The sequence below is a fragment of the Manis pentadactyla genome, chromosome 6, assembly GCF_030020395.1.
Source record: "Manis pentadactyla isolate mManPen7 chromosome 6, mManPen7.hap1, whole genome shotgun sequence".
NCBI lineage: Eukaryota > Metazoa > Chordata > Mammalia > Pholidota > Manidae > Manis > Manis pentadactyla.
The window spans coordinates 119,852,144-119,879,348 of NC_080024.1; the positions used below are offsets into that span (position 1 = coordinate 119,852,144).

Sequence of the window (27,205 nt, forward strand, 5' to 3'; positions counted from 1 at the left end):
ACAACCTGGAAATGCCCTTAAGGAGCTCATGACCTAGTGGGAGAAGCAAGAAGTTATAAACTACTACAACATAGAGAGCAGAGCTGTGACTTGCTCAGAGAACTTTCCAAGTTTGGGAATCCTCCAGTGCTTTCAAGTTCCTCCTTTAAACGGATGTGAAATCTCTAGTAGAGAGAATCAGGCCTTGGTGAGATAAAGATGCTGGGCAGTCAGTTACTTACTCACTATCAAAGCACCAGGTTCTCCACAAAAGCCCACAGTTCAAATTTATGTCTGAGCAAGGTCACAGGCTATTATATTTTGGATATTTGGGGCTGCTTTCAAATAATCAAAACCACTAATGTTAAATGCTAAATATGCCAATGCCACCGTACATGGTAAACTCAAGGATAGAAGCACATACTAGGTGGTAAAGATTAGAGAATAACATACAAGATTTACATTATGGAATGTTCACTCTGACCTTATCTAATGCTCATCTGTGTTTTCTGATTTTTCTGTAAGTGATATGTTGCATAATTTATATGTTAATGAAATGAAATAGGACAAACAATATAAATGAAATAAGTTTTCAAAAAAAAAGAAAGGAAACCATAGAGTTCGATTAGATGGTCTTGAGATAACTAGCAGAGCTGAAGAGCACTGATACTTTAGTAGTCAGGAAATCATACACACAGACAGTTCTTGTCTTGTTCACCATTTTACCTGTAGATCCTAGCAAGGTTCTTGACACATGGTAAATGCTCATTAAATAATTGTTGAATAAATGAATGCAGCAATGGGATTCAGTATGATAGGGACTGAAAAGTGTGTCCTGGATTTGGGAATTAGATCACTGATAACTTTGAAAAAGCAATTTCAAAGGAGTGGAGTCACCCTTTTAGATCACTATGTGGAATCTAATACTGAAGTAAATGCTCACTTTGCACATTTAAGAAATATTTCTGATGACAGTTGTCAGTCTACATGTGACTATTTTCTTATTTTTTTAATTCACTTATTCCACTGTATTGAAACATTAACATTTAAAAATATATACATGTGCATGTGGTATATGTATGTATAATACATTCATATAAGTATATAAAGTGAAAAGTCTCTCCTATCTACCTCATTTCCACAGGCCCCTGCCAAAGAGTTAACCACTGTAATTAGTTTCTCATGTTTGTCTCTAGATTTTCTTTATATCTATTCAAGCAAGCACAAATACAGATTCTTATCTTTACACCTTTGTTAGTCAAAGGCAGCATTTTGTACAGACTTTTCTCTACCTCACTTTTTCATATTGCTATTCTTAAGAGGTCTTTATGAATCAATAGGAAGCATCCTCATTAATTACTGTTACATAATATTAGACTATGTGGATGTGGCATAATTTATTTACCTTATCCCCTATTGATGGATAATATATTGTTTCCAAAGAATGCAACAATGAATAACCTCAACATACATAATTTCTCACATATATGTAATAGCCAGGAATTGTGGTCAAACATATACTCATTTGCAGTTCTCATAGATGTTGTCATATTACTCTCCATAGAGGTTCTACCAGTGCATGCGTGTCACTGTGTATTTCCACAGAAGCTCACTAAGAAAGTTTATTATTGAACTTTTGGTTTTTTGTCAGTCTGGTGGGTGAAAAATATCATGAGAGTGTGTGTGTTGTTGTTGTTTTTTGATATCGTTAATATACAATTTCATGAGCAATATTGTGGTTGCTAGATTCCCCCCATTATCAAGTCCCACCACATACCCCATTACAGTCACTGTCCATCAGTGTAGTAAAATGCTACAGAATCACTACTCGTCTTCTCTGTGCTATACTGCCTTCCCTGTGCCCCTCCACACCTTGTCTGTGCTAATCTTAAGTAATGCCCCTTTTTCCCCTTATCCCTCCCTTCCCACCCACCCTCCCCAGGAGTGTGGTTTTAATTTGCATTTACCTTATCATTGACATTGAGCACCTTTTCATTTGTTTAAAAGCTATTTGCATTTTCCTTCTACAAACTCTAAATTTACATCCTTCACCCTTTAGCTAAAGGGTAAAGATGCTTGAGTTGCTTGTCATAGTTTGGGTTCTGCTGGAATCAGAGCCTAAAGGAAGGACTTGGATGCAAGTACTTTATCTGGGAAGAAATCATGCATCAGGAGTAGGACAAGTGTATTTGCAATGTAGTTGCTATAAACCAGGTCCTCTAAGAAGCATGCAAAATGCCTCCTAGAATTATCCTTCCAAAGAATGGAAGACTGGAATGTTTATTCTTATGTCCCCCATTAGTCAGAGCTGCCCCAGAAATGTTATACTCCCTCAGACTTCTGGACCGCACAGGTCTGAGAGCTTGATGGCCTTGGAGAAGGCCTTGAGACAAAAACTAAAAGAGGCTAGATGTAAGCTTGAGGTAAGTTACTGTCCCCAGGAATCTGAGCTCACACAAAACTGTCCATCATAGCTCCTAATGAAATCAAGGGTGGGCCAAAGGGATGTGATATGGTGCAACAAAGTACCTGCAACTGTAGTCTTTTTTTCTTACTTACTTCTGTTGCCAGGAGCACATAGTGTAATTGTAAGTTATAAATAATTTCCCTGTTTTATAATTTTGCTTATAATGTTTTTTAAAGTAAAAACTTTATTGAAATATAATTCATATACTATATAATTCACCCATTAAAAATGTACAATTAATAATGTTTAGTATATTCACACAGTTGTGCAACCATCACCACAATAAATTTCAGAACATTTTCATGACTTCAAGAGAAATCCTGTACCTATTCTCAGTCATTCCACATTTCACCCCTCCCCACCTTCAAGGCCTGGGAACTGCAAACTACTTCCTATTTTTATAGATTTGTGTATTCTGGACATTTCATATAAATGGAATCATACAACGTATGGCCTTTTGCAAGTGGCTTCTTTCATTCGGCATAATGTTTTCAAGGTTTCATACATGTCCATGGCATGTATCAGTACTTCATTCCTTTTAATTGCTGAATGATATCCCATTTTATGAATATACCACATTTTATTCATTTATCAGTTGATGAACATTTGGGTTGTTTCCAGTTTGGAGCTATGACAAATAATGCTGCTATGAACACTTGTGTACAGATTTTTGTATGGACATATGTTTTCATTTCTCTCCCATTTCATACCTAGGAGTGGAATTACCAGGTCATATGGTAACTCGGTGTATATACATTTTAGAAACTGTTTTCCAAAGTAGCTGTACCATTTTACATTCCTATTAGCAATATGTAAGGATTCCAATTTTTCCATATCCTCATAAACACTTATTATTGTCTATCCTTTTTATTTTAGCCAAAGTAGTAGGTATGAAGTAGTATTTCATTTTGGTTTTGATTTCTGTTTCTCCAATGACTAATAATGTTGAGCACTTTGTGTTCATTGGCCATTTGTATATCTCCTTTACAGAAATGTCTATACAAGTCTTTTGCCCATTTTTTAGTTGGGTTATTTGTCTTTCTATTACTTAGTTGTGCAAGTTTTTTATGTATTATGGATACAAGTTCTTTATGAGATGTATGAGTTGAAGTATTTCTCCCACTCTATGAATTGTTTTTTCATTCTCTTGGTGGTATCCTTGATAATACAAAAGTTTTTATTTTGATGAAGTCCAATTCATGTATTTTTTTCTTTGGTAGTTTGTGCTTTTGTTGTCACATCTAAGAAACGATTATTTAAGGCCATGATGATTTACTCCTTTGTTTTTTTCTACGAGTGTTATAATTTTAGCTCTTGCATTTAGATCTATAGTACATTTTTGGTTAATTTTTGTATATGGTGTGAGGAAGAGGTCCAACTTTACTCTTTTGTATATAGATATCCAGTTGTCCCATAACCATTTGTTGAGAAAACTATTTTTTTACCCATTGAATTTTCTTGGCACTCTTGTCAAAATGTAATTGCCCATAAAATGAAAGGGCTTATTTCTGCACTCTTGGTCCTACTCCATTGATCTTTATGTCTGTCCTTATGCCAGTGCCACACTGCGATAATTGTAGCTTTGTATGAAGTTCTGAAATAGTAAAGCATAACTCCTCCAATTTTGTTTTTCTTTTTCAAGATTGTCTTGGCTATTCTGGATCCCTTGCATTTCCATATGAATCTTAGGATTAGTTTGTCCATTTCTGCAAAGGAGCCATCTGGAATTTTCATGGAGCTTGCACTAAAATTTTAGAACAATTTGGGGAATATTGCCATCTTAACAGTGTTAAGTCTTCTGATACATGAATATGAGATATCTTTCCATTTAAGTCTTTTGAAATTTCTTTTAATGATGTCTTGTAGCTTGCATAGTATAAGTTTTGCACTTCTCCCATTAAATTTATTCCTGTTTTTATTCTTTTCTATGCTATTATAAATAGAATTTTTTCCTAATTTCATTTTTATATTTTTCATTGCAAAGGGCATAGAAATATAATAGATTTTTGTATGTTGATCTTATATCCTGAAACTTTGGTAAAAATCATTCTTAGCCCTAGTAGTTTTGTAGTGTATTCCTTAGTATTTTCTATTTGTCCATTTCATCTGAGTCATCTACTTTGATGTCTGTATGAGTTTGCTAGGGCTGCTATAACAAAACATCACAAACTGAGTGGGTTACAGAATGGAAATACATTTTCTCACAGTTCTGGAGGCTACAATTCCCAAGATCGAGGTGGAGCAGGGTTGGTTTTTCTTGAGGCCCCATTCTTTGGCTTGCATATAGCCACCTTCTTGCTATATTTTCATATGGCCTTTCCTCTATGTGTGCACAATCCCTGGTCTCCCTTCCCCTTTTAATAAGTTTAACAGTCACATTAGATGAAGGAACCAACCTTATGACCTCACTTAACCTTAATCACCCCTTTAAAGAACGTACCTCCAAATACTGTCACATTCTAAGGTCCCAGAGATTTGGAATTTAACATACAAGTTTTGGTGGGGGAACATGGTTCAGTCCATAGCAATGGCATAAATTGTTTATAGTATTCCTTTGTAATTCTTTTTATTTCTGTAAGATTACTGGTGATGCCCTTTTATTCATTTTTTAATTTGAGTATTTCACATCTTTTCTCTTTTCCTTGGTCAGTCTAGCTAAAAGTTTGTCAAATTTGTTAATTTACTAAAAGAACAAACTTTTCATTTTGTTTATTTGTACTGTTGTTTCTCTATTCTCTATTTATTTATTTCCTTACTGCTTTAGTTTTTATTTTCTTTCTTCTGCTTCTTGGATTTCCTTTGCTCTTCTTTTTCTAGTTTCTTAAGGTGGAGGTTAGGTTATTTACTTGAGATTTATCTTCTTTTTTTTAATACAGGTGTGTATAGCCATAAATTTCCCTCTAAGAACTTCCTTAATGGCATCTCATAATATGTCATGTTTTCATTTTTATTTATCTTAAAGTAATGTCTAATTTCTCTTGTGATTTTTTTTTTGCTCCATTGGAATTTACAAATTTTTTAATTTCCACATATTCATGAATTCCTCAAATTTTTTTGTTATTGATCGCTTATTTGATTCCATCAAGGTCAGAGAGTGTATTTTGTGGGATTTTATTTCTTCGAACTTTACTGAGGCTTATTTTATCACCTAACATATTGTCTACCCTGGAGAATTCTCCCTGTACACTTGAAAATAGTATGTATTCTGCTTTTGCTGTGGGAATGTTCTATTGATATCAATTAGGTCTAGTTGGTTGATAGTATTGTTCAAGTCTTCTATTTCCTTGTTCATTGTCTCCCTAGTTGTTCTATCTGTTATATAAAGTGGAATATTGAAGTCTCCAACTATTATTATTGAATTACCTATTTCTCCCATTAGTCCTGTTAGTTTTTACTTCATGAATTTGGAGCCCTGTTGTTAGATGCATATATGCTTATAATTATTATGTCTTCCTACTGGATTGACCTTTTTATTATTATAAAATGCCCTTCTTTTTCTCTAGTAATAATTTTTGTCTTAAAGTCTATTTTTTTATGATATTAGTTTGGCCATTCTAGCTCTCTTTTGTCTATTGTTTGTATGGTTATAGTATTTTGCCATATAGGAAACATTTTTAATGTGGCTCAATATCTCAATCTTTTTCTAATGGTTTCTGCATTTTGAACAGAATGTTTGGCTTTTTCCATTTCAAGGTGATAACTAACATTTCCATGTTTTCTCCTATTATTTCGTTATCTTCAATTTTTAAGTTTATATCTTTGGTCCATTTAATTTTGTTTGGTACTTAGTATAAGATGTGGATCCAATTTAATTTTTTCCTTATATACCCAACTGCATTAAAACAATTTATTGACCGGTTCTTCTTCATTGCTCCTTTGAGCTGCTACTTTTATCTCATACTAAATTTTTGTGTGTATTTATGCATACTTCTTACTGTCTTTTTTGTTCTGTCATTCTGTTTGTCTGTTAATGCACCAAGACCACAGTATTTCATTGACTGAGGTTGTATAAGTCATTATATCATCATACTAGCTTTTCCACATTTATCTTTCAGAATGTTTCAAACTATTCTTGTGTGTTTATTTTTTTCATATCAACATTATATCAGTTTGCCTACTTAACACATTCTAATAATTCTAATAGTAATTCTAATAATAACTAAACCTGTTGGTATTTTCCTAGGTGCAAATTAAACATTAAATTAACTTAGATTGATTGGTATCTTTTTTACCTAAAATATTCCTGCTCAGAAACCTGGCATGTTGACATGTGTTCAGGTCTATTTTCATGATCTTCAGAAACATTTTTCAATTTCTCAAAGTCCTTCATATGAAAAGTTAAAATACATATAAAAATAGAATAACATAATGGACCTATCATTCAGCTTCAATAATTATGAATATGTAACCAATATTATTTACTCTCACTTCCTTTCTCCCTCAATATTTTAAAATAGATATGAGACATTATATTAAGAAATGCTATAGAGTTTTCTTCATACAATTGGGTATGTTTCTTACTAAGCTTATTCTTGGCATTTTGTCTAACTATTGGTTTGTCTAACTGTTTTCAGTTTAATTAACTTCCTTTTTGCATACATAAATCATTTCTAATTTGAACAACCTCTTTCATTTTAAAGATTCACCAATTCTCAGTCCAGCTAATTCTGCAATCAATTTAAGTGGAGCTCAGGACCTGACCCGGAATAAGAATGTTGTGAAGCCACTGGCTTTGTCTTTGCAGGTTGTAGGGAAGACTTTTGCTGCAGGTGATGTTTTCCTCACTTATAGTTTTTTGGTAAATACATGGTCTATAAAAGACTTGTGTGTAATTTGATTGACAATTTAGTAGAAGAAAACAGAAACTCTTCTTTGCTCTCTGGTGAAGACAGAAGTGGGACTGTCTGTAACAATGTATTATTATACAAAGCTTTGTGTTCTCTATGTTCCAACCAGAAAAGTCAAAGAATGACAATCTGGTACACAGAGGAGACAAAGCAGGTGGATTCCATTCAACTAACATTTCCTGGGTACTTGCTGTGATGAGAAATTGAGGACACAAAGATAAATAAAGCTCAATCCCTAGCCTCTAATGTACTTGTAACCTAGTGGGGGGGATGGACCTCTAAGATATTTTCAGTATACTGCAGTAAATACAGCATTATGCTGGTGGAGAATGGAGGAAGCATTTTAGCCCAACATTTTAGGAAGTAATCAAGTATGAATTCTTGGAAGAGCATGGTCTTGAACTATGGGAAATATTCACTGTACAAATGGGTGAAGGAAAGACATTTCAAATTAAGGGAAAAGGAAAGGCAAAGCTTGAAAGGAAAAAGAAAGGAAAGAATCATGATGTGTGAAGGAACCTCCAACAGTTTGGACTTGTTAGAGCCATAAAATGTAAAACCCATGGAGTGGCAGGAGGTGAGCAAGTTGAAGTGACAGGAGGTAACCAAGGGAAAGGTCATGGGAAGCCAGGTTAAGACTAGCCCAGGTAAGAAATGATTGGATTTTTGGTTAGGGTTAATAATAGGTTGGAGAGGAGGAAACAGGTGGAGAACTACCCAGGAAATAAAATCACCAGGACTAATGTGACTCTGACCCAGAGGAAGGGGTCTCGGTTTACTTCCATCTTCCTGGGCTAATGGTGATGTCATTACTTGAGACAGGGAATACCAGAGGGGAGCAGGTTACCCAGAAAGACAGTGTGAGTGATTTTGACATACTGAACGTGAGATACCCATGAGACATCCAAGTGGAGCTGCTCAATAATCATTTAATTTATTGTAGGAGGAAATCAGGACTGATGATATAGAGTTGAGCCACCAACATGTAGTGGAAATCACCAGGGTAAATATTATCAGCCAAGGAGAAATGTAGGGTAAAAGGCAAAATGTGAACTAAGAATAGAATCCTAGACAATTCAGTGTTTAAGGAAAAAGTCAGAGAGGTAAAAGAAGGAAGAGTAAGAGAGCCTACCATTCTTAGAAATTTTCCCAATTTGGCACCATCATTTCTCCAGGCCGCTTGTTATTATTCTGGTCCAACAATTCTTGAAAGATCTACCTTCTGGTTAGGTTATAGACTTGAACAAACTGAATGCAAGTTTTCACAGCATTAAAATAATGAAATTATGGATCTTGATAGAACCATCATGGTTGCTAAAACCATCAGATGAAAGGCTGATGAACAGCTCTACAATTTGAGGATTGGCTAACTCTTAAACCCCTGATCAATCTTAACATCACAAGAAGAGAGAAAAACAGTCATTTTGTGCCTCCTGATGGAAGAATACAACAATACTTATTAAATATTCTTGCCAAAAAAATCAAACCTGAATCTAAGCAAGCCCCTATATCTAATGATTAGTTTATAGGAAGTAGAAGAGATGTTAAATGACAACGTGGATATCCAATCAGTAAAATCCAGAAAATGAGAAATTCTGCCAGGTTTTCAGCTAATTAATTAATTGTAAGAAAGAAAAAGAAGAAAGGGAATTTTATAGATTAAAAAGAGGCTTATTAAGGGACATAGCAACTAAATTCAATGTATGGATTTTTTCTGAATCCCAATTTGAACAAGCCAACTGTAAAAAAATTTTCTGATAAAGTTGGGGGAAATTTGAAGAATGATGGAATATTTGATATTACAAAATTATTAATCTTTGTTAATTTTAAGTATAATAATGATATTAGTTATTTTTTCAGAGTTCTTTTCTTTTAGCAATACATACAGAAATATTTATAGATGAAATTTTAAGATAAATGAGTTTGCTTCAAAATAATCCAAGGCATGTATGCATGTATGTGGGGTGGGGGAGAAGAGAGAGAGAGTATAGGTAAAGCAGATTAGCATGTGTTGATAAATGTTGAAGCTGGGTGGTAGGTACATAATTTATTATACTATTCTGTCTACTTTTGTGTGTATATGGAATTTCCATGATACAAAGAAAAAAACAAAAGTTTTGTCTTCTTTTCACCCACCGTCTCCAAAGACGTCACTGAAATTGATTCTAAAAGATCTCTTGAGATCCAAGAAAATTATTTTAATATGACATTTCATTTTAATGAAGGTGTTCCTCTGATGGTTTTATACAACTGGGCTGACCTGTCAGTGAGGTCTCCTTGAATCCTAGGGTATGAGGTTTATCATATGGTTGCAGCATCACAGAAAGCAGTCTTCCTGCCCAGCCTGTGTTCTGAGTGGCTCTTCTCCCATACTACAGACGCTGCTAATGGAAACAGTAGCCATGGAGGGAAGAGCAGTGCATCTAATTCCACTCCAGCCCGCCCAGGGAATTACTCTTTGTCACCAAGACCTAGCTATGCATCAGGAGACCAAGGTACAACACACATCTTAGAGTTATGAAATAATGCAACTTAGCTATGGACGAATAATGCAGAGTTTGGAACAATGAATCATTGGACAGTGTACTGCTAGTTTTTCCTGAGCTTCTCGTACAGTGTTTTGAAAGTTTATGTTTGATGTGAGCAGTAATGATTAAATATCTTGGCAATTCTACAAGGGTGAGCATATTGAGGAAATAATGGTGAAACAAATATATAAGAAAGTGTCTTGAAAAATCATGGACTTTGCTTATCAAAGTACAGCATTCAAAGTTCCTCTCTGTTGTGTGACTCTGGGCAAATCTGAACCTTCCTTTCACCAACTACAAAAATGAGTATAACAATGTATGTGTGCTATGACTTCACAGTGTTGTTGATAAAATTACATGAAATAGTTTGGGTAAAACTGTAAATTGCAAAACAGCATACGGGTGTTAGCTGGTAACGTTAGTGTGATTTTTCTCGAATTTTATCTTTACCTACTTTCTGAGTTCAATCAAACTAAAAGTCCTGTGTTCCCTTGGCCTCTTTCCTTTCTTCCACTGCTGAGGACAAGGCTCATCTTTCTTTTTGCCTTCAGCTACCATTTTCATTTCTGGACCACCAAAGAAACGACACCGGGGATGGTATCCTGGGTCACCTGTCCCCCAACCTGGTTTAGTTGTCCCTGTTCCTACCATTCGCCCTCTTTCAAGAAATGGTAAGATTTCAACAAAACATGGGTTTTATGTTTTTTTGAATTGGAAGAGGTATCTTCTACTCCTGTTCTTTCCTTGAACCCTTGAAGATGAATTTCCTTAACCAACCATTGTATCCAGAATTTTGTAAGTATATAGATAGTACCTAATATTTTGTCTCCATCACATCTGCCTTCTTCTCTAAAAGCTTATGTGCCATCACAACAGATTTTAATTTGCCATCTGACTTTGTGTCAGCCCACAGTATCAAGAAGCCATTCTTTACATAAGGCACGATGCTACCAACTTACCATCATAGGCACAAATTGACTTGCTTTCCTACTAGTACTGTTAGATATGGTCCTGTGATCCATTTAAATATGTGGCCCATATTTATTATTTCTGACTTGGAAGGTTTAGTCTACGACTAGAAACCTGAAAAATGAACTGGTTCTCCTTTATGGTACCCAGGCTGTGGCTATTGGGTGCCTACAGTTAAGTGTCCAAACACTGGTCTACTTTGTGGTACTAAATACAGAAAAATGCAAATATATCAATTCTAAGACATAGATGAAGTTCTTCAAAAATTTATTTAAATATTACACAGAGGTAAATACTCAGATTACACAGGGGTGCTGTATACATAGAATTTTGCCAATATGGTACCATAGTTTTTTCTAGGTAGTACTGATTAGTGATGAGTTTATTCTTCTTCATACTTCTTTATACTTCTCAAATTTTCTGTAGTGAGCAGATGTGCCTGGTAATCTGGGGTAAAGAGAGATAAAATGCAAATCAGAATCTGAAAGTCTACATATGGTAAAACAAGTAGAAGGGATACTAAAACGCTGAACAGTAGTTATCTCCAGGTGATGTGATTATGGTTAGTTTTCTTTCTTTTCCTTTTGTTTTTCCCAATTTTAATTTTATATAATAAACATGAAATACTTTAATTAAAAAAGCTATCAGACTTCTAAAACTTCTGTATTAAAAATATTAAAACTATGTTGATTTCAGTTGTATTTCATACCTAATTAGCTTTCATACCTAATCCTTCTTATAAAACAACTTTTTTTCCAGAATCCCTTTTATCTGCTCCAGTTCCACAGACCCCATTAACTGGAATTTTACAACCTCGACCCATTCCTGCAGGGGAAACTGTAATTGTTCCTGAAAACCTGCTGACTAATTCAGGAGTTAGACCAGTAATTCTGATAGGTAAGACAAAGGAATTCCAAGATGCCTGTGTCTGCTGGAATCTAAGAATGCTGCTTCATTTCACTGTGTATTTATTCATGTGTTCATGAATGTATTCATTTATCCATATATTGATTCTTTCAGCTTTTATTGGTCAGTTCCTTCATGTTATATTAAACATGTGACTAGAGGTTTGGGAATAAGGCAAAATCTTTTTGCCCACAAGGAGAACTGTTTAGCAGGGGCATCTGTCCTGTAAATAACAATTACAACACTCTGTGATACCTGAGCTGGTAAGAATTCACAACCAAGAACTACCAGAGCTCAGAGGAGAGATCTTAACTCTGCCTGGAGGGGGTCTGAGAAGTCTTCTCAGAGGTGATGTTTCAGCTGAGTACTGAAGGGTTGGGAGCAAGAGTGGACAAGGTGGGAGAGGGAACATTCTAGTCAAAGGGAGACAAACCACCCATGGGGGTGGGGCAGCTAATAGGCCCCGGCAGGAGAACCAAGCGGTTCCAGAGTTGCACATCTGAACTGTGGGAAGCATCTGTGAATTTGTGTCTCTAAGGAGGATGAGTTCCCCAAGCTGTCTGTAAGTGGAAGTGTAGGAATTTAGGGGCCCCTAGATAACTTAGCACCTTTTATACCCACATGAAGAGTTGTGGTTGGCTTGAGCCTACTGACATGTACGGTTTTGCTTCAAGCCCCGTCCTTTATCAGGCTGCCCTATCCACTGCTGCTGAACCTGTAGGCATTAGGGGAATCCTGGTTGTTTAAATTCCATATGGTCAGGAAGTTCTTAGTGAGCATTTGAGCTGCATGCACAGTGCAACTAAGCCTTGGAAAGATACACAGAATGTGGGGACCCTTTGGTGCTGCCTTTTAGAAAGTCTCACAGAGGAACTGTCTTCTCTATCACAGCACCAAAATGACATATTTTCAACATCTTCTTGTCCAGAGTGCTTCTAAGATAATTTGAGGTTGTTTACTGACATTTAGGAAGAGAACATAAAAATAGCTAACGTAGGAAAAAAAAGTAGGAACCTCCAGATACCTGCAACTGGCAGAATACTGCTGTTGATCAATGACTTGAGCTTTAAAAATTTTTAAGAAAACCTCAGGAAGTGAAACATTATGGTAGTTTGTCTGTTTTCTGACTTTCTGTCTGATAAGAAAGTTGATCAGGAATTCACCCAAAATTATTTTATCTTTGCAGTTTTACAAAGGATACAGAGATGTTTTGAAAACTCTGAATAAGTTGTCTCTGGCAGAGATACAGTATTAACATGTCCTTTCTGTGGGAAACAGAGAAAATATAACTTGAGTATTTTGCTTCCTGTTCATCTGTTTTAATAGAGGATAGAATTTGGAGCATCCAAGGGAGTTTCCTAGGGTTTTGGAGTAATTTGTTTGGTAGCCCTCTCAGAGGGCAGGGAACTTTGTTAAGCATATTTGATTCTACTTGAGCAAGTATACCTGGTTAGACCTCAAAAAGAAATGTTGAACTTTATTGACCTGCTTCTATTGGGGCAGGCTATGGCACTTTACCCTATTTCTATGGAAATGTTGGTGACATTGTCGTGAGTCCTCTCCTGGTGAATTGCTACAAGATTCCGCAGTTGGAAAACAAAGATTTGGAACAATTAGGGTTGACTGGCAGCCAACTCCTGAGCGTGGAAAACATGATTCTTCTGACAATACAGTATCTTGTACGGCTGGGTAAGCTATTTTCAATAATTATTTGATGGTGACGATTTTTATTCTTTTTGTAATATGCTTTTTTCCGTTCTTTGCCCACTTCCTCACATTCATCCACCTGTCTCTCTCCTGCTGTCCCTCTTTCACTTCTAACATTCTTATCTTTCCACCCCATTCTCTCTGACTTTTACCCTTTCCTGGTCTCCATTTCTTTTCTACTCCTTTCTGCCACTTGCCTCTTTCTTTTTTTTTTCCTCTCATTTCTCTCAGGTCTAACCTCCCGTATTCTTCACTGTGCTTCTTTGGGTCCTACAAGAGATAAATTGCCCCACCTAGTGTCCAGTCTCATAATGGTGCTGAGGTCTCCAAAGTAGATGGTAGAGGCAGAACCTCAGAGGGCTGTGCCCTGGGCACACTCCTCTGGGGAAGTCACACCAAGCCACCTTCCTGAGGGTGCAGCTGCCTTCTGGACTGCAGATATAGGCATTGCCTTGGACCATTACCTTCCAGTTTTCCACTTAGCCTTTTTATCTTGTTTATCCACTGTCCCTACATCTATTTTTTTCCCTCCATCTACACCCCTTTGATGTAGTCCCACCATGCGTTCCTTCATTGAGGTAGTAACTGTAGACCTCCCTGGAGGGCTCTCTCGGCTGTAGGGTAAGGCGGATACATAGGTCATGAACCCTTCACTTCTACTTGATATATCCTCCTGAGCCCCACAGAGGGTATATGCAGGTGCCCTGACAATACTATAGGTTCAGCAGCATTTACATTGTAATGTCCTTTATTTTGCAAACTGCAGTAGGCCATCTCATATGCAGCCTAATTATATACTCAGTCCAGGACTTCAGGTCACCGAATTACTTAAGAAAATATTCAAGATGTAAAATTACACATAAAAAAATTTAATCTGCACTCTTGTGACATTTTTTGACTTTTGAAAATATTTCAGTGTCAAATAAAGAAAACACTGAGGTAAACAAGGTTTTAAAAAAAAAGCTTCAGCAGGCCAAATTCAGTATTTGGAGATATTAACTAGCAACTGTGGCTATAACTCTTGGTGCTCTGAGAGCCAAAGGCCTGCTTTGACATGGGATCTGCTTTGACATGAGTTTTTGAAATTTGCAAGGCTCCAGTTATCTCATAAGCCACTGTCATGATAAACCTAGGACTTGCTCATCATGCTTATTAGTGGGTAACAAAATTATAAAAGCCACCTGTGTCTGCAGTTCATTTGATGTCATCATTTTAATTGCTGCATATTTTCAACTGTGTTCCAAGATCTAAAACCAGCTTGCAAATGCATCCAGAATTAGTATACTAACACTACATAGAATAATGTTATTACAGCAAACCAAGCCAACCAGTGTAGCATTTTTTTCAATCTTAATAACAGTTAAAAAAAAATTAAAGTCCAAGTTAATTAAATGAACCAAATGGATAAAGCAATATGTGTTCCCTTAAATTACTAACAGCTTTTAGTAATTCAACTTCAGATTCCAACCTTGTCTTAAAAATTAGTGAACTCCATTCAATTGGACAAAATTCTGCCCTGCAGGATCAGTTTTCTCCAGTTTTACTTGCAACCAATTATGTCTCTCAATGTGCAACATAAATAGCTATTTCTTTATTTTTAATCTAAATTTTATATGTTGGGATATCTTTCTTATCCTGGAGTCCTTTAATTATTATTATTATTATTACTATTATTATTATTATTTGCCTTCAGGGGTTTTGAAGAAGGCAGCAAGAATATTTCACATATATTATAGATAGACATGTAAAAAATAAATCCAAACTTCCAAAAGGACAGGTCTAATACTTTGATAGCTCAGTTACCTGGAGGTAATAGATGAAGAAGAGCAAGATTCTTCAGAAGGAACATGCCTATCCTTAAAAAAAAAACAGTGTTATTTCACAATCTGAAAATCTTTTGAAATAGATAATGAAGTTAGCAAATCCAGAGATTCTTGGAGATTACTGAGTATGCTGGAAGCTTGTCTTTTCCTGTTAAGGCAGCTGTATCTGAAAAGGCATCAGCACTGATGCCTGGGCTATTGCTGAGTTACTGGAGGTCAGCACTTGAAAGAAAAACATTACTATTATCAAGTTTATGAAAAGTGGAGAAAGGGCTCCTGCAATTTAACTGTAAAAGCTGAGAATGAAGAAATGTTGGGAGGTGATTGGAAGCAAGACATTTTCCTCTAGGAAGTCTCTTATCTCATTTAAATTTTGATACATTTTTCTTCCACTTCTCAATTCCTAACAGTAATTCAGTCAAAACTCTATAAAAGTGAGTTTTAAGGCAATGGAGAATGCTATGAACATGTTTGATAATTTAATTTTCCCATATGCCTTTATATTTGGAATTAATTATGCTGCTTAATAGGACATGTTACTCAAACATGGTTGGGAGTGAATCTTATGGACACATCTATTAACCAGGCCTCTGAACCTTCAGGTTTTCTATGAAAGGCAGTAGGCAGCTGGAGACAGCCACATGCTTTTGAGCTATCATTTGTTCTGACTAAAGAAAACTTTTCATAGACAGCCACCTTCCCTTCATCTCATAAGTCAGTACAAATCTATCCACTTTGAGCTCACTGCTAAATGTATACCTAGTGACCTCTAACCATGATGCTCACTTGACAAAGCTAAGTGAAGATCAGAAGCTTTGGTGGCTCCCAGGTGATAAGAAGGCATCTGCCTCATCCTGGCAAGTGAATGGGAGAACAAAAGAAACATAAATCCAGTGTAAGCACTACAGTTTTCTTGCCCTCCTTCTATGTATAGAAGAAAAAAATCTGTCTCTGAGGATTCTACTCTCCTACCTCCCTCTGGCTCCATCAAATCCCGGAAAAATTATTCTCTCCAGTTTAAATTGTTCATTTTTAAAATGTGCACTATCTTATTTAATTTTCCTTATCCTAAAAACATTACAAAACTTTCACTGCCTTTCTTCCCCACTTATATCCTGATAGAGGAGGAAAGATTAATGATTTCCTCAAGGAGCCTCTTTCTCAGACAGAAACCCAGTCCCTTATCCGTGTATTCTTTTGCAAGGGGCTTTTAGCTCTGGGTTCTGAGGCTATGGCTTGATCTTAGGCCCCAGACACTGAGGGGTCTGCATCGGTTTACAGGAAGCTCAGTTTCAAATCTCAGGTCAAATAGCAGCCAAAGAAATGACTGAATAGCAGGAGTAAGCATAGTCACTGGTTTCAACTTAAACTACATGTATTTGTCACTTGAATGCCAAACACTGACTTGCTTATTTTGTCCTAAAGACTGTTGAGATTCTAAAGAGAATAAGAGAAACAAAATCCCCCAAATTCCAGAGCCCACAGGTCATCGTACAAGCTTAGCCATGGCTGTGTCTGGGAGAGAAGGCTAAATGACATTCCTACCAACCCAGAATGCTGGGGAATAACTAGCTGATGAGGGCACTATTTTCTGGGGAAATGGTAAGGCTGCCTAAAAATAAATTGGGAGTAAAAAATAAACTTAACTTTCCTGTGGACAGTACTTAAAATTAGGTATAGAGGCAATGCATTAAAATGTTTTTCAAAGCACCTAAGAATAAAATGAGAAATTAGTGAAAGTGAAAATTGATTATACACCAGAAGGGTAGCTTCTGACTTTAATTAAACATTTCCATAATCCCAAGAGTAAAGGAGAAGAGAAGCCTGCATTTAAATATATATATATATATATATATATATATATATATATATATATAGGCAGAGAGAAGTTAATTTCACAATGAAAAATAGGGGCTCTATCATTGGGATCCCTTCAAGAAAATGAAGTTGTTTGCCAGTTGGAGTTTGGTGGGCTTGGAAATGTATGTGTGTTATTCTCTCTTTTCTGGCCATGATTTTTTAAAATTCTAGCTGTAATTCTCTTTAATTTAGGTCCTGATCAGATACCTCTCAGGGAAGAATTTGAGCAAATAATGCTGAAAGCTATGCAGGAATTTACTCTGAGAGAGAGAGCCCTGCAGATGGGTGCTCAGTGTACACCTGTATCTCCAGGACAACTCCCCTGGCTGGCTAGATTAATTGCCAGCGTATCTCAAGACTTGGTTCATGTGATTGTGACACAAAACTCTTTGGCAGAGGGCATTTCAGAGACATTGAGGACTCTCAGTGAAATGAGACACTATCAAAGGCTACCAGATTATGTTGTGGCAATTTGTGCATCAAAAGTCAGAGGAAGTGAATTTTGTGTGGTAGTATTAGGTGAGTAATGTATTTTGTTGTTCTTTTTATAAAAAGCCATTCACTCAGTCATTGTCCATTTGAAAAATACTGATTGTTTCAGGCTTCCATGTAATGAATCTCTGGTTAAATGCTCCAACTTGGGTTTTCTTCCTAATTTTAACTTTCCCTTTCCTCCTCAGATCAGATTTTTACAGCCCTTGGCTTGGCTGCTGTCCCAGTCAGCTGGTTGTGGGAGCATTATTTCAAAGCATATCCTAGAAACAGATACCCTTGTCTCATGTAACTTCTGTCCTTAAGATGTTTTGGAAATGTTACCACACTAGCATGTGTTAAAGCCATCGCCACAGGTGGCCTAAGCCCGTTAGTCAAATTTGCCAGGAACTTAGCTCATGTGCTGACTTCCTCGCTGAAGATGATATTTAATGTTATAACATTAACTCTAAAGAGAAGATTCAGAAAGTTGGTACATTACAAAATTTCTGTTTGTTTCTTCTGCTGATTTTCTATCAGGTACCATCCTGAATAGCCATTTGGACTAAATTTTGCTTTTCTGCCCTCTAGTGAATGTCTCTCACCTCTTCCTACCAAAGAGTCCAAGCCTGCTCACTCTAGCAAATCCTACCTCCCCATCCCTCTTTGATGTACAGGCAGACCTTGGAGATATTGTGAGTTCAGTTCCAGACCACTGCAATAACTCAAATACCACAATAAAGCAAGTCAAATGCATTTTTTGGTTTCCAAGTACATGTAAAAATTATGTTTATACTCTACTGTAGTCTATTAAGTGTACAATAGTATTATATCTCCAAAACAAATGTACATACCTTAATTTAAAAATTATTTATTGCTAAAATATGCTAGCCATCACCTGTGCTTTCTGTAAGGTGTAATCACTGATCACAGATCACCATAACAAATATAATAATAACGAAAAAGTTTGAAATATTGTGAGAATTACCAAAATGTGACATATAGACACAAAGTGAGCAAATGCTTTTGGAAAAATGCCAATAGACTTGCTCAATGCAAGGTTGCCACAAACCCTCAATTGGTGAAAAATATACCATCTCCAAGGCACAATAAAGTGGAGTGCAATAAAATGAGGTGTGCCTGTATATCTCTTTAAGCAGAAAGCTTCTTCAAGAAATCTGATGCCTTCTTTTTTTTCATTTTAATCAGTAAAATCAAGCATAAGTTTGTACTTTTAAGACAGATGTAATAACCATGCAGTCATCTTTTTTAAATGTCTTTCACATTCTTCCCTAGTCTTTAAACATAGGCATGGTCTGTTTGCATAGTTACAAACATAAGGTATGCCATTTTTTCCCTTAATCTCCTAACATTGTATTATAAACATTTTGTTTAAAATTGTCATTTCAAGTGCTGCTTAGTTGTCCATCTTCTGATATGCAATAATTTTATTAACCAAGTCCCTGTAGTTACATACTTCAGTTGTTTCCAAGTTTTGCTGTTACAAATCATGCCCCAGTGAATATCTGTTCACTGGCACATCGTGTCCTATCTCCTCTCCCTCTGATCTGCAGGTCAGTATCAGTCCAGAGCTCTGGCAGAGAGCATGCTTACCACAAGTGAGTTTTTGAAAGAAATCAGTTATGAGCTCATCACAGGAAAGGTCAGTTTCCTGGCATCGCATTTCAAAACTACATCATTAGGTGAGTGGTTATAGGATTCAGCAACACTGCCAGCCCCTAGCTGCATGATTTTCTGAATTTAAATTGTAGCCTGTTTGGAGAAAGACAAGGACCAAATGATTTCATTCATTTGTGGAGTATAAAAACAAAGCAAAACTGAAGGAACAAAACAGTAGCAGGCTCACAGACTCCAAGAAGGGACTAGTGGTTACCAAAGAGAAGGGGTTGGGGAAGGAGGGAGAAAGAAATTAAGGGGCACTATAATTAGCACTCACAATATAGGTAGGTCATGGGGAAGGCAGTACAGTATGGAGAAGACAAGTGATGACTCGATAGTATCTTACGACGCTGACAGACAGTGACTGCAATGGGGTGTGAAGGGGTACTTGATAATATGGGTGAATGTTGAAACCACAATATTGCTCATGTGAAACCTTCATAAGATTGTATATCAATGATACCTAAATTTTAAAAAAATGTAGCCTGTTAAGGAGGTGAGTATGGAGCTAAAGCTTGCCTCCAAACGCTTTCCTTCATTTGGAATGGTTTATCCTAGGTATTTTGTCACTGACACAGCAAGGGGATCCAGAGGAAGGCACAAGGGCACTAGGATGGGAGGCCTCAGCTCAGCCACTACCTCATTGTGTGACCTTGGGCAAGACTATGTCTCCCCAGATCTCAATTTCCTAATGAGTCGAATGGAGATACAATGATCCCACCCTGCCTGCTTTGAGTATTATGGAGATTAAGAGAGATACAACATGTGAAAGCATGTAAATTGTAAGCACCATACAGGCGAGGGTAGTTCTGGCTGTGGAGCCACTGCTCTAGGGATGGCCATGTGCCAAGCTCAGACATGAAAAGCTGGCTGACTGACAAATCTTGATGAGAACCCCACTTAACTGCCCAAATATATTATTCCTTGTAATCTTCTTATCTCCCCTTTATTTTGTATTAGGTGATGACCTGGACAAGCTGCTCGAAAAAATGCAACAAAGAAGAGGAGATAGTGTGGTTACCCCTTTCAACGGAGACCTTAGTGAATGTGTGTCAGCTCAGGAGGCTGCTGCTATGATTCCCACGCAAAACCTGGGTAATGTTGCCTCAAACCAAAAGGAGGAAATCAGCCCTCAGAACAGACGCTGTAGAAGCTAAGTCATTCTGAGGGTCTTAAGATCTCATCTTCCAGTCACAGACTATGTCAGGCTTTTCCTCATTATCTATAGGATAAGTATGGCTCAAATTAAAAATGCCTTACCACATGGCCTGGATCAAATGCCTTGTCTCCTAGAATTAAAATGAAAGTCAAAGACTTTATTTTAAAGTCTCTTTTCTTTCCCTCTAAAGATTCTGGGGTTCCTGGTGTAGTTGCCTTAGCTCCACCAGAGAGCTGTCAGTGCCAGCTGGGGGCTTCAGAGGATCCCTGAAAGAGCCTAGACTGCAGTCTGTGCGGCATCGTGGCTCTCCACTCCCTGTGCTTACTCCAACATGTAAAACACACATAATCTCAGGGATAGCAAGGCCTTTCTGGCAGGCAGAGTAGCAATATCCACACATTATTTGTCCTACCCCAAGCTTCCAGGACCAAAGAGGGATGGGCCAGGGGTGAGGAGTTCCATCATTAGATTGGAGTCCTTTCAGTTTCCGATTCCTTCCCCAATTCCCTGTTGGATAGATACAACACAGGAAAGGGCAGAAAAAGACCAGGAGAAAGGACAGATATGAAACAGATCCATAAAGCTGCCACTGACAGCCTTTTGGCCTCCACTGGATACGAATGCATCATTTATGCAATAGGATTTAGGATTGGGATTGCCTCAGCAATAAAAGTAGCATGGCCTGATATCAGTACAGTCATAAAAACAAATTTAAATACAGGCAATCAAATTTTTTTGACTTCTAGATGTTATTCAGTAAAAAAGTGACAGTCTGGATGATCTAAAATATGGCAGTACTGTTTTGAATCATTAACAAGTCAGAATTTAAGAATTCTCAGAGTATGTACATATTCTCACATTCATATCCTTGAATCCCTGTTGAAGAAACATTTCTTAAGGATATTTTTAGGTCTCCTCCAACTTCAGAATTTGCTAAGTTAAATTCTACAAAGTTACGTCATCATCATCTATGTTAGTCCTCTCCCATCTAACCTGGAAAATAAAAAAAAATAACAGCCTAACTATCAGAAGACACATTTATTTTGGTTGGTGATCTCTGTGGATCAACAACTATTTGGGCTACTGTTAAAAGTTGAAGCTTTGGGCTTTTCTAGTGGGTTCTCTCAACCAGTAGGAGACCCAGCTGTATAAATTTCCACTCACTGCCAGGGTTCCTTGCTGGCTGGGCTACTGTGGCTCGTCTTGCCTTGGCTTGGCCACACTGTTGGTTTGATTTTAGGAAACCTTAACTAACACAGGTTAATTGGGCCTTGCGTGTTCCAAGCTTCCACATGTGTTCCTGATAAAAAGCAGCCCTTTAAGGAAGCATTATATGTCTGCTCGGTGTTTATTAGCTCACTAAGCCTGTCTCTTCCACAGTTGGTGTGCATGCCCTTGCATGTAAAAGACAGATTGATCGCTTGGTTAGAACTTGTAATAAAAAGCAACTGGCATGTTTAGAGTATCTGGACAATGTCTTCCTAATATGTCACCTGTTGAGTGGCCAGCTGGCTGTGTCATGAATCAGGTCTCTTCAGACAGTATAAGCGGCAGCACTGGAGTTGGCCACAGCCACCTGGACCTGCCAGGTCACAAGCACTGGCAAGGTCGAGGCGAGTGGGAAGAAAGGTGAAGGTAGTGTCTCTGTGGCCTATGAGATGCAGCCAGAGGGAGGAGAACTTCAAATCATGTTGCAACTGACTAGCTAGAGAGGAAATTCTTAGTGTGGTGCCATCCAGAAAAGCTCAAAGTAACTCAGCATTATTCTAGTTAAACAGCATCACCTGCTTTCCTCCACTGGGTCTGAACTTGGGCACCTGACCTGTGCTGAGTCTTAAAGAAAACTGGAAACACTTCCTTCCCCTTTCCAGAGATGAGTCCTGGCTCCAGCTGTGAGAGGGTAGTCTGTCTTCCCAGCTCCCCATTCTGGGCAGGGGAGGGGTGTTGAGTTAGTAATTTGTGAGATAATCAGTTGATTTTAAGATAATACATTTGTAAAATTACCACATCACTCTTGAGCACATCCTTTCAGCTGAGTTTTCAGGGAAAATAGGCAAATCAATTAAAACACAATAGAGAGTGAGACTAGAAAGTGACAGTTCTTGGGGACAGAGCATTGCCTTACCGTGTGTGTTGTATGTCCCCATTTGGATTCATAGTGGCCATCACAGATGTGAATTAATCTTCTTTTTATGACTCTTTTAATTTTAGATTTAGATAATGAAACCTTCCAAATTTATCAACCACAGCTAACAGTTGCCAGAAAGCTCTTATCTCAGGTGTGTGCTATAGCAGACAGCGGCAGCCAGAGCCTGGACCTTGGCCACTTCAGCAAAGTGGACTTCATCATCATTGTCCCAAGATCAGAGGTTCTGGTTCAGCAAACTCTTCAACGAATTCGACAATCAGGTAAGATTGAACTTTCAAAGATCTGCCTGGATCCAGCCTTAGATTTCCTCTGCTTCTTTCTTCTGCTTATCCAAATGTTTATAGGACACTTCCATCCTTTTTTACAGTAATAAAAATCATAAGAACACTTTAAATGTTACTTCAGATTTATCTGGACATTTTCCCTCACAGTACTCTGATCTTTTCCCTCTTAGGTCAAGGATAAATTGATGTGCATGTTTGCCTGATGCTGTTACGTGATGTAATTGGTGGATTAGAAACTGATTGCTCGCTCATTTATGAAGATAAATTTTCCTCAAGGCAAGGGATAGACCTGAACTCCTTCTATGGCTCAGCTAGGTCACATTCTCAGAGGTGGCTTCTTAGGCATGTAGCCCACTACCAGCACATTTCCAGCCTAGAAACCAGAACACCACCCCCATGTCAACAATGATAATGCCTCATCAAACAAATACAAAGTTAGAATTTCTCCTAATGACTATAAAAGAATGAGTATAGAGGAAAAAATGTTTTTCCCAGAAAATGTAAAGAAGTAGGGAGAAAAATTGTAGAAGTTGTGTGGTAGAGAACATCCCTTTCAAGCATAAAATGTACATAGAATGAGGAGAAGCAATAAGGAGTTGAGAAAATTGGGAGAACTGAAAAATGCTTGCCTTTGTAAACTAATTTTGAGAAGGAAATGATGTCAGGTTACTTCTGAGTACCTGAGCTGGGATAAACACACACACACAGATTTTAGCTGAAGGATGAATCTTTTTGCCATGTTAGAAATGTTTATTTTCAATATATTTGAAAGCAGGAAGCAGAAAATTTCAGAAGAGCTGAAAATAGAGTTTATATGTTCCATACCTATCATGCCCTGCTCCTTAAACCATAGTGTACGTACAGATCATGGAGATCTTGTTAAAATTCAGATTCTTCTTCAGTGTGTTGGCATGGGCTCCAGATTCTGCACTTTGTTAAAATTGATGTACAATTGACATATAATAATATATTAGTTTCAGGTGTACAATATAATGATTCAATATTTGTGTACCTTGCAACATGATCACAATTAACATCTGTCATCATATTTACAGGGTTTTTTCTTTTAAATATATAGTACAGTATTATTAACGATAGTCACCATGCTGTGCATTACATCCCAGGACTTAACTTATTTCACAACTGGAAGTTTGTACTGTTGACCCCCTTCTCCCATTTCACCTGCCTCCACACTGCAACCATCAATCTGTTCTCTTTATTTTTTGAGCTTGGGGTTTTTTTTCTTTGTTTTTTAGATGCCATGTGTAAGTGAGATCAGGCAACATTTGTCTTCCTCTGACTGGTTTCAGATTCTGCATTTCTAACAAGCTCTCAGGGGGTGCCAGTGCTGCTGTCAGAGGACCACACTTTGGTAGCACAGCTCTATAAAAGATCTTTCATTCTTAGTTTCTTAGGCCAAATTAGCTGATTGACAATAGTTTTTCCCTCTTAACATCTCTTATCGGCTATGACTGACCCATATAAAATTTTTCCATGCCTTATGGAGGCCCATGTGCCTGGTTAACAGTAGTCTCCTTTTTAGTCTCTAAAATTCTGAATAAGTTATAAAATGACCTCTTGGAAATACTGACTTGGAGATGGTTAGTTAGAAAAGATCAAACGCCTTCTCTGACAGTTCTCCCAGAAGCCAGAGTGAGTTCTAGGCTCCCTCAGATACTGACCATTTCTGCATTTTCTTTCCGCCCCCTCTCCATTGTGGGAAATGGATGGGCTTTGGTCATACTAAGCATTAACCAGATTTTTAATTTCCAATGGATTTTCTACTTTCTTATCATGGAAGGAACATTTCTTTTCTAGGTGTTTTACTTATACCAATTGGCATTTGTGGCCTTCCTGAGTTCGTGATCTGATATCCCAAATTGTGCTTGAGCAAACACATCATAGCACCTGTTTCAAGTGGTGAAATCACCCATGGTCAGCAGGTGTGCGTTCTGCAGAGCTTTTTCCTGATATAATCTCTTGGTGACCTGGACTTTCACCTTAATAAATGCAAGAACCTAAATAAAGCCTTTCAGTTTTGACAGATTTAGAAATTGTATAGGTCCTTCTTTTACCCTTCTCAATGCTCTCAGATTTTTCTAAAGTTAGTATTTTAAGATTATTACTTCTCAGAAAGGTAACAGAATTTGACCAGTTACATAGCTTGGAATCCAGGGGAAAAAAGTCAATGTTATGAACAAATTTGGAAAATTCAAGGCAAAGCATATGTTAAAAATGATTCACATCTGGCTTTGGCATACATACTGAGATTTTTGCTATAAAAGCAATCACTTCTATATATTTTTAAATAACTGTTCACTTTTATTATAGAAAAAAACATAGTTGTATTCTTTACTTTGAAAAATAAAAACAACAAAGCAGGACTTAAACATTTATAATCCCATTCAAGGATAATTGTTAAAACCTGGTGTTAATCAATGCCTTAATTATCTAGTGCTCCAGGCTCTCTTCTCTGCCTGTGTCTGTTTTTTCACTTGACATTATATACATTTTTCCATGTCATTAAAAGCTTTTGAAATGAGTATATAGTATTCCATACTCTAATGGTTATGGATTGGGTACATACACCAAAATTTATTTACTTTGATATTTAAATACCTTCATGGAACACTTAACAATTGATAGAAGAGAAAGCATGTTAGAGAAATTTTCCAGAGCTGAGTAAATAGTTAGCAAAAGATTATCCACTAAAACAACTCTTAAAAATCATAGCTATGAAAATAGAAAGGATTCTCAAGAAATCATCCAATTCACTTTCCTCATATTTTACCATTTGAATCAATGGGGACAAGAACTATATTTTTCATCTCTGTTTGCCTATTGCCTCATTTGTGTCTCTCTCATGCCTGGCACAGGTAGGTGCTCAACTAATGTTTGAACAGACTCCTGGGGGGCAGAGAGCGAGGGATGGACAGAGGGAGCAGTAATGCCCAAGTTCTCTGCTTTCTGGTCCATTTGCCTTTCCCTGAAGGAAACATTTCAGCACCCAGCCTGCCAGGAAAAGCACCGGGCAGAGAGAAGCAGCCAGGGCACCCAGAAAGGCCACATCCTTGGCAGTCCTTGTGTGGCTGAGAGGACAAGGGGAGAAAAGAAGCCGTCATGTTGCTGCAGACCCAGCACTAAGGCCCAGTGTGTGATGCCCCAACTTGCATTCTAATCAGGGAGGAAGGGAGGCAGGGGGGCAAAGGAAACAAAACAAAATGTTTTGGAAAAGAATTTCAAGGTAAGGCAAAAAAGAAATGGAAGGGTTTAGAGATTTTCGAGTTTGCCAAAAATGGATTTAGAGTTGCTGGAGTCCTCAGTGGAGAAGCAGCATAAGGAATTTTTAGACTACGGGAAATACTTTGTGTCATTTTAAAAGATTTGATGTTGTAGAATAATTCTTCTAATTCAAGAAACTGCAAATTCTATAAATTAGAATACTAGGGTATCAATGCAATTAAAATGCACCTCGAACTTTCATTTCAAGGTGGGTGAGATGAAAACAAAGTATTAGTGACTGTTCATATTTTCCTCCTCCCTGCTTTTAAAATGATGCCAGGGGAAGCCCCCAGCAAACAGGAGCAGTGTCAAGAAGTTTTGTCACACTCAGGGGACTGACACGAATTTGAACCTTCGACACATGCCTGATTATAAAAGAAACAGAGAGACACTTCGTCTGTGGAAAGGCAAATAGATTATTCTAACCAAATGGACATGAGGAAGTTTGAAGGAGGTGGTAGAGATTAGGATGGAAGTAAAGAGCTAGAGGAGGGCATTTTCACTTTCTAAAATGTATGTTCTTGGTCTCATCAGCCTTATACCTTCTTGTCAGTCACCTAAAATTTAAGCAGAAAAAAAACAGTATTTATTGGACAGTGACAAAGGCAGCAGAAATGGGATCCCAGGGAAGAAAGTGGTAAGAAACCACTCTGTCCTGAGGTGGAATTAAGAAACACCAGAGATTCCTTTGTACAAATAAAACAAATACCTAAGGTTAGCATCCTTAAAGTCAATTTCCAACTAAGTAGTTAGCTGCCCAGTGCCCACCCTGGTCTATAGAAGCTGTTGGCACCTGCCTCACAGTCTTCACCCCCCAACCCATTGCCATCTGGAGGTGCTTCCCACCCAGGTGGATGACCCACCCAATATCCTAGCTTCCCAGTACCTTAAGCTTTTTGCTCCTAACTCCTCTGCAACCACCTGCTCCCTACTCACCTCCCAGACCCTGCTGGATCCTGGACTCATCCATCCTAATACCCCCAATGTCAGACTACAGACTCCTTTCCTACACACACACACCACGTTGGACACTATGGGGAAAAAAATCTTTCTGGTTGATGCCATCATGAATTCTTCCTTGGTTCTTTAGTTGG

General features: G+C 37.5%; 1 protein-coding gene across 9 annotated transcripts in view; it reads left to right on the top strand.

Annotated features, from left to right (window-relative positions):
• Nucleotides 1-27,205, top strand: part of GREB1L (GREB1 like retinoic acid receptor coactivator) — a 244,688-nt gene that overhangs the window by 160,431 nt on the left and 57,052 nt on the right. For all 9 annotated transcript variants that reach the window (XM_057504077.1, XM_057504079.1, XM_057504078.1 and 6 more), the window contains 9 exons: nucleotides 7,087-7,215; nucleotides 9,672-9,788; nucleotides 10,373-10,492; nucleotides 11,550-11,687; nucleotides 13,200-13,385; nucleotides 17,279-17,605; nucleotides 19,132-19,260; nucleotides 20,198-20,332; nucleotides 22,608-22,805. In XM_057504077.1, coding sequence (XP_057360060.1) covers nucleotides 7,087-7,215; nucleotides 9,672-9,788; nucleotides 10,373-10,492; nucleotides 11,550-11,687; nucleotides 13,200-13,385; nucleotides 17,279-17,605; nucleotides 19,132-19,260; nucleotides 20,198-20,332; nucleotides 22,608-22,805 — 1,479 coding nt within the window. The remainder of the gene's footprint in view (nucleotides 1-7,086; nucleotides 7,216-9,671; nucleotides 9,789-10,372; nucleotides 10,493-11,549; nucleotides 11,688-13,199; nucleotides 13,386-17,278; nucleotides 17,606-19,131; nucleotides 19,261-20,197; nucleotides 20,333-22,607; nucleotides 22,806-27,205) is intronic.